Source organism: Lissotriton vulgaris, chromosome 3_1, assembly GCF_964263255.1.
Source record: "Lissotriton vulgaris chromosome 3_1, aLisVul1.2, whole genome shotgun sequence".
In the NCBI taxonomy this organism is placed as follows: domain Eukaryota; kingdom Metazoa; phylum Chordata; class Amphibia; order Caudata; family Salamandridae; genus Lissotriton; species Lissotriton vulgaris.
The window spans coordinates 803,961,536-803,973,685 of record NC_141689.1 but is presented as its reverse complement, the minus strand read 5'-3'; the positions used below and the strand labels follow the sequence as shown (position 1 = coordinate 803,973,685).

The window sequence follows — 12,150 nt, the reverse complement described above, 5'->3', positions numbered from 1 at the left end:
TCTGCATCAGGTACATGTTTTTTGCAGCAGGCACATTAACCTTCTGCTCTGCCGCCTGCTGCTATTTCACTACTGGGACAAGCATAGGCTAGCTCTGCCGGACTATTCTTCAGATTCCACTACTACTCTGTTTATGCATTGTCTAAGTACAGGCTGCAGAGCTGTCCCTCAGATTACAAACATTTTACAGACTATAGAGCAATTTTAAATGGCATATTCCTGGATGAGCTGAATGTGAGAGGGGTCTCTGTCAAACTGACTGACTTCATTAAGGAAAACAACTCCACTTAATCTCTCCTTTCAGGCCATCCAGGTAACAGGTGGAGAGGTAAATGATGTCTTCCTGTAGCATCATTCCTGTTTGCGGCTGTAGGGGCATAGGATGGGAAGGACCTTTGTCTAAACCCCGCCTTACTCCATATTGCCACCATGCCTCACCTTCACCACCTTAAATCCAAGCACCCTTTCCTTCCCAGAACTACTTCCACACACTCCATGTTCCAGTACTGTGGTGCATGTGGCACTCATTTGGAATCAGCCTCTGCCACCTCTGGGTGGACCTACAGTCCCTCTTCTGCGGTATCTCCAATGTGCCCTGGGTTGTACCATTACAGCTCCTGAATTGCCCCACAGATCTACTACTGTGCTGTCTCTAGTTATTCATGGAATGTTTTGCCCAAAACCTCTGCCTTACTCTTCCTCTCCCCCTCCTCACTAGCTTCTCTTGAGCCTCCAATGGGGCGGGGGAGGCCTCATGTTCAGCCTATTTTTTTAAGCGTATCTGTGTCTCACATGTCAGCACCTCTGTCCTTCCTGGCCGGGCTATATTTAGTAATCCTGTGGTGGCTTAACAAAGTCTCTCCACTGGTTAGGATTTTGATGCAACTGAGTGGACTCCATGTACTCGGGGGCACCAACACTTTTAGCAAATGACAAGTTCCCTACTTTGGTACTGTTCATACTAAAGTTGGTAAGCCCCTGCATGCCTGGTGGTATTTATTTTCACACTTTCTGCTACACCCCAGGAATATAAACAGCAAAATGAGGCTCCTCATGATCCCACCATATTGTTCAAACCAGACACATCTAACCTAACACGTTCTATACAGGCCAAAGTATAAACAACACCCCTCCAACTACTCCAAAGGGCCTCCAGGAAAGTGATCCAAATCAGGGCACTCATGACCTGAAGTGGTAAATAAATAGTGTACCCAGAAAGTGTTTCATGCCTTGCAAGGAGTATGGAAAGTGCTATTTAAATATGAATACAATACATGCAGTAGTGAATCAGGCTTAATCAAATTAACCACTGGATATTACTCACTAAAAACATATTCTGTGTAACTTGTTCTATATTTCTCAGTGCAATAGACCTTTTTGGATACAGTAAGAGCGGGCGAGATTATTATACATATGCTTGTGCAGGACACCTAGCGTGACTGAAACTTGCTAAATTAAATTCAGCTAAGTTTATGGCGGGGTTGTGTGTGGATGCGGGCGCTACACTAGTCTAAACAGTAGTTATTACTGACTATGCAAGTCTCGGGAAGGTCAAGGGGAAATGCGCTGTTTTCAGTAAATCTCACCGATACAGCGCCTTGATGCAGTTAACTTGTAAGAGTATCGCTACAAAAATGGTGGAGGAAAATTGTAATGCTAAGAGAGCAGAGGCAGCACAATACCAAGGGAATGCAGTTCAGCACAAGGTAGAACGCTAGGGGCGTAATACAAGCCTCTGCAGCCCCCGGGGTGCGTGGTGCGAGGGGGGAACCCCGAGCTGCAGGGGGATCCCTCAGCACAGTACTCATGCCACGGAGCTTCAGATTAAATCCAGAGCAGGGGCCCCTCTGTGTACCTTGCAGGGGCCCCCCTCCACCTTTGGTATGCCACTGCCTTGGTGCTGTAACATCTACTGTTCCTTAACATGGAGGAAAGCAAGCACCCAACTGCGTGACTTGCCAGGTATGGGAATACATCTAAACCTGTCAAATTCTTGCTATGTTTCACCAATACTACAAACAAGAACTTTAAGATTAGCAAATACATTGTGGTTATTCAAACAAGACTAAATCAGGCGTATAACAGTACTGGTTCGTTTTGCTCTCCATAATCAGGCAAACACTGATAAGAACAATAGGAAGCAGTGAACACAGAAGTCTTTCTAAAGTTCCAACCCATACTGCTCTGGAAAAACAAATCCAGATCAGTGACAAACAACTAACTATCACAATAATGTGCTCTATCGGTTTAGCTGTCTAATCTGAAGAGACACCATAAGATTAAGAATTTCAATCTACAAATAAAATCTTGTTACATAAAATGAAAACCCGTGGTTAAAAATGTTAATATTTTTTTCGTCATTCTGAATGAGAATAATTTTAGCTTCTAGAAATCAGTATAATCCTACATTCCATAAAGGTGTCACTATAATGTCGCTGTATCAAACGTGGTCTGTTAAATTGGAAAGTCTACATAATCGGTTCTTCAACATTAAAACGTTGACTGCATGAGGCTCGGTTTTAGGGGGAGGGGAGGATTGTTTTGTAATCACATAATGACCTTGTTGTCACAAAGACATAATGGCTGTCGGGGCCAAAGTTTTGGAATACAGAGCGTCATATATAAGCAGATACAACAACTATAAAACCTGATATTGCATCCTGTAGCTTTATTGTAAAATTCTAAATTGCATCCGCTGCATTCAACAGAACTTTTTCAATTGGCGGGACTTTGCGTTTTAATGCTTAGTTAGATCACAGATTATTTTATACGTTAACTCGCTGACTATAAGAAATGAATTAAAAACAAAGTACTTTCAGAAGCCAGAACTTAGCTTAATGGATTATTGGATGAGTATTTCAAAGAGCCAACTCTAAATGTGGCACAATTTTACATACCCACTACATGGCCCAATACTTAAAATGAGTCAATAGAGGTTGACAAAGAATGAAAAGTGTTAAGGCATGGGGATAGTAGTGGGGAACAAGAAGATGCAAAGTGACACGATTGTGAGTGTCCAATCAAGTGGACGCTTATGGGGCAGGGTGATATGTCACCTATGAATTTCACAATTAAGGGATTGCAGTGAGTAGAAAACAAGTAATGAAGGAGCGAGGAAAACATTCAAGATGAGGCGACTGCTGGGAAAAATAGCTGGTTTGGGAGAGTAAATGGGGGAAATAGAAAACTGCCTGAGATAACTGAATACGCTGTATATCATGGAGGGTGTTAACTATGCCTGTGTGGGATGGCTATGTCAGGCAGTGGCTCGGGTATGACTGTTATACGTAATAACATGTCAGCACCACCGACTCTCACTGTCAGCGCTCTGCCATGCTTTCCCTCAACACCTGCCCTCTCTGTTCCAACTGGCTGTCATGGCTTTCCCCAGACGGTGGCAGCAGCTCTCATGGAGGACTTTCCAGCTCACACACCCTGCCCGTCCTCCGCTCTCAACCCCAGCCCGTGCTTCCACCCTCCTCTGCCGTATGCCAGGTCTAAAACCTAAAACAAGCACAATCCCCAATAAAAACAAAGACATAAACAAGTACTACCAACCTATCTTGTGGTGGATGCCGGCATGCTCGAGAGCTGCCAGTGGGGTGTGTGTGGCAGCTTTCCCTCCACCCATGCCTCTTTCTGACTAACCTCCGCTTCTTTCTCCTGCCGCCTCATCGCTGGGGGTTGATGCTAGTCTGAAGAAAGCAGACCCACGAGGAGAAAAGGAGGCGTCGCATCCGGGTGCGGTGTGAAGTGAGCCAGGTGTGCCACCCCCCACACACGGCATCCAATGATGGATGCTGCGCGGTGGACCAGCCAATCCTGGCACCCCTAAGCCCCAATGGACGCACCGCGGCTGAGCCAGAACACTAAAACATTACCGCTCTTCAAACCGCTGAGTGCATTTCTGGCAACACATAAGTCACACAACTGAGGTTTGGGTCTTGGGAGGCTCAAAAATTGCGGCAAGATCATCAGGAGCTTAGTAGAGGCTTAGAAGTATAACATTCATGGCCACTTACAACAGGGACGAAAGGTACTCAGACCCAGGAGTGCGACCCAGGAGTGTCACCCATTCAAGACATTAAAAGATTTGCACAGGCTATTTATAAGAATGGTTGAAGGGGGATCCACATGACAATAGGAAGCGGTTAGTGCCTGTTCACTCTCTATATGCCGGAGCATTTTCTGATAAGGTGCCGATAGAGCAAATTCGTCCAAAAGGTGCTGTTCGCGCCCAAAAGGTGAAAGACGGTACAAGAGGGCCAGGATGGTAGCTCTGGCACTCATCTTGTATATCGGTTGAATGCAGCGGTTGCGGTCGGGCCAGGTAATTAATCCTTCCTTACTGGCTCAGCTTATTTGGCACTGCCAACATGAAAGCACTGAGTCCGCCTCTGCTCACACCTTGGATAGAATCCCAATGCATCGGACCGTCAAAATGGGTATGGAGCCTGCACACTGTCCAAAGTGCATTACCCAGTCTTTTCGGAACATAAATGGGGTTGGAATTAATATGGGTGCATTGCGGAGAACTGCAGACTCCCATGAGCTCAAAGAGGAACCACAATCGTGCATGAGATCCAAGCCACGCCCCCACAGATTTTATTGTTTCCTAATTAAATTTCTTTGATCAGTTTTAGTAAGTACGCCCCAGGGCCGGACTGGCAGTAGAGGGTACCAGGCATTTTCCCGGTAGGCCGGAGGGGCGGGCCGGTTTTGTGGCCGCAGAGGGCCGCTAATCTTATAGACTGCAGGTTTTGCAGCAGTGTTGCAAAATCGTTCCTCTGTAAGAAAAACGGGAGCAGTGCTCATCGGCTAACAAACCCCTCCCCTCCTGTTCCCAGGGCCGTTGGAGTAGCAACCTGCTAGGGCTGGTTGCTGTTCCCAGTCCGGCCCTGGTACCCACACCTGAACAGGCATGCTGCATCAATGTGAAGTAACTGATGCTGCAACAGCAGATCAGGGGGAAGTATTAAAATGAGTAAGATCTAAACGTTTTGTAATATAGTGGTTAAGTATTAACTGATATTGTAAAATTTGATTTTGGAATTCGATTCTGGAAGAGGAAAGACTGACCTCCAAATATACTCCGCTCACAACAAACAGTAATGTTATGCGCACAGCACACAAACGTACAGCCAGGGTTAATGCGGTTAATGCTATGCACACCGAGTAGCATTTATCTCTGGAGCCACAGTCAAAGAAGTGAGTTGGTAGGGTATTTAAGAAGGTGCTGGAACATTACTACATCACTGACTTCCTTTGTCTCATGTACCAATAGTATTACCAGAACCTGCAACTTGACTTGTACCTTTCGTGAAATGGCCGCACCTCTCTTGCCAATTGGATATCTTTCCCTTTTGAAGAACAAATGGCAACAAGCAGCTTGAGTGCTGAGGAGGAAGAGCCAGACAGGCATTTTTGGGGAAGCCCACAAAGAAGTCCACTTGTACCTGTTCAATATCTGTTTTGGGCAGAACTGGCTAGAGTAAACCAATAGAAATTTAGCTGTACATTCTCACGTTCGCTGAGTCACTGGGGGAGGGTGCATCTTTTTCCCCCAAAACACACTCCTAGAGAGAGGAGGATGCAGCCCTGTATTGTAACATTGTGTTGGTGCCATGCACTATAGGACATATAAGAAATGGCTGTGTGGGGCTTCATGCCAGATAAGGACTCTGGCTCATACAGACTGTCCAAGTGTATCTTTTGAATCAGAAAATTAGGTCTAAGGGGCTTTCAGATTCTTGACATTGAATATTATTTTCCTGGACATTAGAAACGGGATGGGATTGGAATAAGCATTCAGATAACAAGGCGAGTAGGTCACGTAATAAAGTGCTTTACCGCTCAAAGCCAATTGCCTAGTTCAACCTACAAAAGTAGCTCCGTAATGGCTTGGTTCCTGAATCTCCGTGCCATCAGATTGACTCCTCTTTAAAATGAATTTCACATTTCCTGCAGCATATGTATTCATCATTGCTCTGTATGCACACAATAAAGTTCTTCAAATATCTCAAGACGCCCACACACAGAGCTCATGTATGGCTCACAGCTAGGACACAGTCCCATCACTCAGTTATGTGAGCAGGCCACTTGAAATTGCTTGTGGTGCGGTACACATGGCCCGGCTAAGGGGACTCTTACCTCAGGTGAAGAAGGGATGAAAGAAAAATAACTAGAATCACAGAGAATAAGAGAGGCACTATGCATCCCACACAAAAACCAAACTTCGTTAAAATGGAAACTGGTGAAGAGACACAGCTATGCAAGGGTAGTGATCATTGGGATCTGTGTGGCACACTCTTGGGTACAGCACTGGACATGCAAGGATTTGCAATAACGTGTCTGACGAGCTGTTCTCAGCTCTAAAACTATGTTGGCAACCATAGCAAAAGTGCCCAGTTACAAAGATCTTACAATTAGCTCCCTAAACAGCAAGACTGCCCACCAAAAGGTTATCTGTTGTCATTATATAAAAAGTGAGTGAGCCTTGCGTCTTCTCAAATGTGCAGTTTGCGGGTTTAGTGATCTGTTTCTCCTTTTGAAATAACACAAACTGAGACTACTGGTCGGTGCAGGAGGCACACATGCTACTAAATTGTAAACAAACGCTAGATAAGAAAAATAGTACAGTCATCTAGCTACACTTCACAATGTATTACTATGAGATACTGCTTGCAGCTCACAATTTGATAGGATATAAAAACATCACCAAATGGAAGTATCACACTTTAGAAGAATGAAGTCAGTATACTGATTATACCAACCTTGGGTTGCTTGCAAAGGTAACGGCAAATCTCTCCAATGTACTGAATAACTGTGATATCATACTTTTTACAGTCATCCCAAAACTGGCTTGCAGAGAACTTCTTCTTCAGGATACAAGTTGCTCCTTTAAACAAAATAATAAATATCTTTATTAATAAATAGGTTAATTTGAAGAAAGCGTTGCCAGAGGTACCACTTTAAGACCTTCTTCAAACTTAATGCACCTAAAGTCGAATTAGTAGGAGCCAAACTTCACTGTGCATTTCAGATGTTTTATTGCATTGGTTTTTTAATCTATATTAAACATGCATACAAATTCTCACAGACTCAGCTACAATTTGTAAATGACTCAAAGATGTATAAGGGCATTTTTCTAATAATTAATTTCAGTCCAGGAAGGCAAAGGGTGGCTTACTTTGGTCTCCTCTAGGAGTATGCATTTAACTCTGAACACTAAAATGTACCATCGATATTTACCATATCTTATTAATGATGTGCAGCCAACAACTTGCAGTTTGTTTTTGTAATGCTTTAGATGGCACAGCACAGCACTCCTGTAACTCTATTTTTAGTTACTTTCATATCGGAGATTTGCCCTCCAGAATGACTAAACAAAGACATGTTCTTTACTTCCAGCACCAAGTTCCACCGAAAGGGTACTATTTTCAGGCAACATATTGTACTATACATATCCACAAAATGTCAGTTTGCAGGTATACTTCATAGAATCTCCATGGCTGGGATCTGGTCACGATAAGCAACTACAACAACTAAAAGTGAAGAAGAAGAAGCAGAAACAGAAGAGAGGTACATTTTGTGATATACACTGGGAAAGACTATCAGTGGCGGCTCCCCCATTGGGGCGTGGGGGCATCACCCCACTGCTTTCACGCAGTGCGAGAAGGCAGAAACAAATGGTAAAACTACCATTTATGTTTCTGCTTCTTGCACTGCGAGAAAGCAGAATTGCCTGGAGTGCCTGGTTGGGGGCAGGTGGGTGGGCAGTCCTGCTCGAGGGCAGGGGGGGGGGGGGGGGGGGGAGTGGCTTTGCCTAATGTGTGGGTACTGACTGTTTGGCCAGCCCCAGGGCCGAACAAAGCAGTAATGCGCACTCCCCTTTTTAGGTCTCCGACCGTAGGCTGCGCTTGCGCAGTCTCGCTCCGAGACTTTGTTTTCTAGAGTAGGGCTTGAACCCGCCCCTCTTCTCCATTGGCTGGATTCCTAAACGGAGGCAAGCCAATGGAGGACAGGGGAATCACTCCGTTTAAGCCCTGTCTTTTTCGGATTCGGGGGCGTGTTTTTGCGCTTTTCTGTTTCCTTTATCTCCTCTTCCCATTGGCTGGAATTTTACATTCCGGCCAATGGGAAGAGGAGAGAACGAAAACCACACCCCTGAATCCAAAAATGTTGTGGTTTTTCGGAAGCCATTTCTGCTGGACCGCCGCCGGAAGAAGTAGAGAAGCTGCCGAGTGCTCGCTTTTCTTTCCTCTGTTCCCGGATTGTCCTTGTTGTGATTGTTTTTCTGGCGTCTGTTCCCTCGTTGTGCTTTTGCCCCCTATTTGTGCGTCTGCCCAGTCGTTGTGCTTGCTTTCTGGCCCCCTCGTTGTGCATGTGCATGCCGGGCCTCGGCTACTCTAGGCCATTGCCGCCTCTGTTAGAAACTCCAGATGGAATTTGCCTCCTCCTCCTCCTCCTCCTCCTCCTCCTCCTCATGGGGGGGATCCCCAGAGCATGCCGACCCCGGGCCCCCCAGCAGCGAGCGGGCGGGGGGGGGCGAACGCCCAACCTTCTGACATTTACAGAGACGGCCGATAGCTGGCGGCGGTGGTAGAGCCCCCTCCCCCTCTGCAGCCAACAGCACCGGGCCCCCGGACACACCCGGTGGCTGAGCGACACTATCACCGGCCACAGGGTCCCTGCAGACCCAGGTGAGTGATAGTCAAAGAAATGGTCTATGCAAGGGCAGCACGCTGGTCCCTGCAGTCTCCTCTCTCGCTCTCCCCTGCAGCCCCCTCCCATCCTTGCACCATGCATCCTCCCCCCAGACTAAAAACACTCTGCCCTCTGTGTTTCAAGCTGAGGCTTCCGGTGCCACTTTACATCTGGTGACAATCTGGTCACCTTCCTGAGCACCCTTTCTCCCTCAGTTTCCCCTTAGTAATCTGCCACCCTTATCGGTGCTCCTGTTTCTGCCCCTCGCCCACTGCCCCTGTCTAATGTGCTCACATGATTGCTCTGTTCTAAGGGCAACAATTTGTGGAGGGTGGTCTGTAATCCCCCCCTTCCAGTGCACCCACACTTGCAACCATAAATAACCCCCTTTCTCTGGGTTCATCTACTAAATCGGTGTTCCTGTGCTTTGCATAGTGCAGGAGACCAGATTCCCATGTGTGCTCTTCGTGTGTATGTGTCCTCATTTCCCCCCAGCCTCTTGCCTTTCCTCCTCCGCCCTCTGGGTCGCTTGTGCATTTCCTTGTGCTCTTACTGGTAAGTTGTTTTATGGGGCTATGTTGCCGATGTTTGCTCTTCTGGTTAAAGGTTGGTTGGGGGCCCGAGCTAATCGACCTCCTGAGGTAGACTTACTACTCTGCCGAGCATGTCCTTTTAAATGCTGTCTTTACTGTAGAATATCAGCGAGACTGCTGAAGATGGTCTGTGTGTGTGAGGTTGTCTTCTCAACTTCCGAAATAGTCTTACAGCAGTTAGTGAGGTTGCGAAATGGTGGGGTTGTCTTCTGCTTTTCCCGAGTCTAGCTCTTTGGTGAGTTTAGCAGAGCTGTTGACTTCACGGCTCACTTCGTGCTCTGCCTCTTTCCATGTGGCTCTTTAAACTTTCTTTGGCTGCGTTTCAATTTTTTTTTACAGCCCTCGCTGGGGTGTGAGCTGTTCAGTGTGGATGAGGCGGGAGATCTGAGCTCTCTCCCCTGTGATCGCCTGAAGATGTACAGCGAAGCTCCCTGTGGGTCTTTTCAGGCTTTGAACGAAAGCATTAATGGACTAAATGAAACGATCCCCTGTGGCTTTGAGGGGACCAAGCCTTAATTCCACAGTATTACTTTTTGGTAGTTTCTTAGTCACCGTGCGGGTGTAATGCAGGAGGACTCGTAAGAAGCAACTTCAAATTTAGTTGCATAGAACTGCATTTTCACTTTAATCAGGTGAACTGTTTGTTTCTCCCCGATATGCTCAGGTGAAAAACACGGCGATTGTTGTTTTTTGTGTCTCAAGTATAATTGTCTCCTTATACTCAGCAAAAATGATTTATGCATGCTTTTGGATGTTGTAGGTCACTGAGAAGTCCCCTTTGTGGGTTAGGATGTTGAAATGATGCACTCTTTTCAAGTCAACTCGAATAGCAGTTGTCTGGACTTGTGGTGAATGGTGACGCCAACTGATAAGTTCTTGGAAGTTGGTTTCAAACTGTGGAATAGATGTTGTACTCTGGGATCTTGCTTGCTTGCGTAGCACTAGTAAGTTGTAATTCTGCCAAAGAATTGTAGACGTATTGCTCATGTCTTCCAATCTAACAATTAATTGTATTTGAAGCTATCTGAAGGAGAAAGTCCACATAAAACACATTCTTTGGTAAGTGGTGGCAAAGAATCAGGTTGAATCTGAAGAGATCTTTAAAATGACCTTGTGAATGGGTGCCACTTGGGAGGCTTAATGAATAGTTGTAGTTTGGTTTCCTGATCCTGGATGAATCCTGGAGGCAGGCTCTGTCTGTGTGTGTGTGTGGCTCTGTCTGTGTGTGTGGCTCTGTGTGGGTGGCTCTGTGTGTGTGTGGGTGGCTCTGTGTAAATGACTGTGTGGGTGACTGTATGTGTGTGTGGGTGGCTTTTTGTATGTGGCTCTGTGTGGGTGCAAATGCAAAAGTCTCGCATTTGCGAGCGATTAAGCAATTGGCATTGTAAATGACAATGCCATTTATTTATGTTTTAAAAAAAATAACAAATAAAAATAATGTCATGAGCAATGCCAATAGCTCTAACTTTAACAATGCCCATTGCATTGTAAATGCTTGTTCTCTATGTAGGCTGCTGCATGCAGCCTATATAGAGAAAATGGCCCGGCTGGGGAGAGCTCCACTGCGCCTCACCAATCACACCGCTGCCATTGCACCGTTGTGATTGGCTTAGGGGAGCAGGAGGAGGGAGGCTGCCTAAAAAGTGCCAGGACTCTAGAGGAAGCAGGAGCTGAGGCGGCAGATTGTGATGCGGTCTCGAAGGAAGCAGGTAAGGTACTTTTTTTATTACTTCACTCCCTCCCTACCACACCCACCCTCCACCCGCTAATCAACCCGCCCGTTTTGCCGGCCGTGACTACTTCTACGTTACGACTGTTGAGTTTTTGCTACGTTAGGTACGACTTACAGGTATTCTGGTTGCTTCAAATAATATTGGCTAGTATCTGATGTCTTGGACATAGAATGACATGAATTACGATGCCCGAATGTTATGAGGCGAAGGATCAGAGAGCCTACACTGAAAATGAGGATGACGGTTTCATACTGCCATCTTTTATCCTAGATGTTGGTTGGTTAACTGGATAGGGGATCTAGGAGGCAAAAAGGATTTTCCTCCAATAGCAGGTACTATTATGTAATGCAGTATGTGAATTTAGCATACCTAGCTGAAACTAGGGTTGCCACCTTTGCTGTTCTGAAAGGGCCAGGAGCCAGTAAGGAAATAACATTTTGTTTAAAACTGTCTGTATGCTTCTTAACATCGCAATTCTGCTCTAATTACTCTAAAAATGTTTAGAAATAGTTTAGACAGCACTAACGTTCTTTTCTTGCATTTTGTATTCTGTATTTCTTACTTTCAGCTTATATTTTAATGGGAAGGAATACTAAATTTGAATGATTTTCATGACATTTTTACCTGTCTTAGAATATTGGCCTCACATTTACAAACACACTCGTCCAATGCATTAAGAGAGACAAAGAATTAAACTGGCTAGAGAAACCCTTCAGGCCATTAAAAAGGGGGTGCGCGTGAATATTATATTTTAATAGCCCGAGCTGGCGCGCAGAACGTTCCAGAGTGGAATAAAAGTAGGCTTTGTCACATTCTGCAGGTGGCTCCATTTTACGTTACGCCACTGGAGGGCAGGCCCGCTGCTGACAGGCACTTCACAGCAGCACCGCAATACCTGATACGGGGCCTTGAGGGCAGACCAGGTCCTGGCCTGCACTTCCCAGGAGCCCGGCACAAGCTGGAACCGGGCCTTAAGCAGCTCTCAGCATCAATATCCTACTCTCGACAGAGCTGAAAACACTCCGGGACAATACCATAATTTTTCACCCCACATACAAACTACGGATATTTGTCGACAGAACTCAAAATGAGGATACTAAATTAAGCAGTACTGACAC

The 12,150-nt window shown here is 45.8% G+C and overlaps 1 protein-coding gene across 1 annotated transcript in view; it reads right to left on the bottom strand.

The window, feature by feature from the left end:
* The window catches only part of SLC27A6 (solute carrier family 27 member 6), a 541,371-nt gene that overhangs the window by 302,725 nt on the left and 226,496 nt on the right, over positions 1-12,150 (bottom strand). Inside the window, exon 4 of the mRNA XM_086961119.1 lies at positions 6,774-6,898. Coding sequence (XP_086817245.1) covers positions 6,774-6,898 — 125 coding nt within the window. The remainder of the gene's footprint in view (positions 1-6,773; positions 6,899-12,150) is intronic.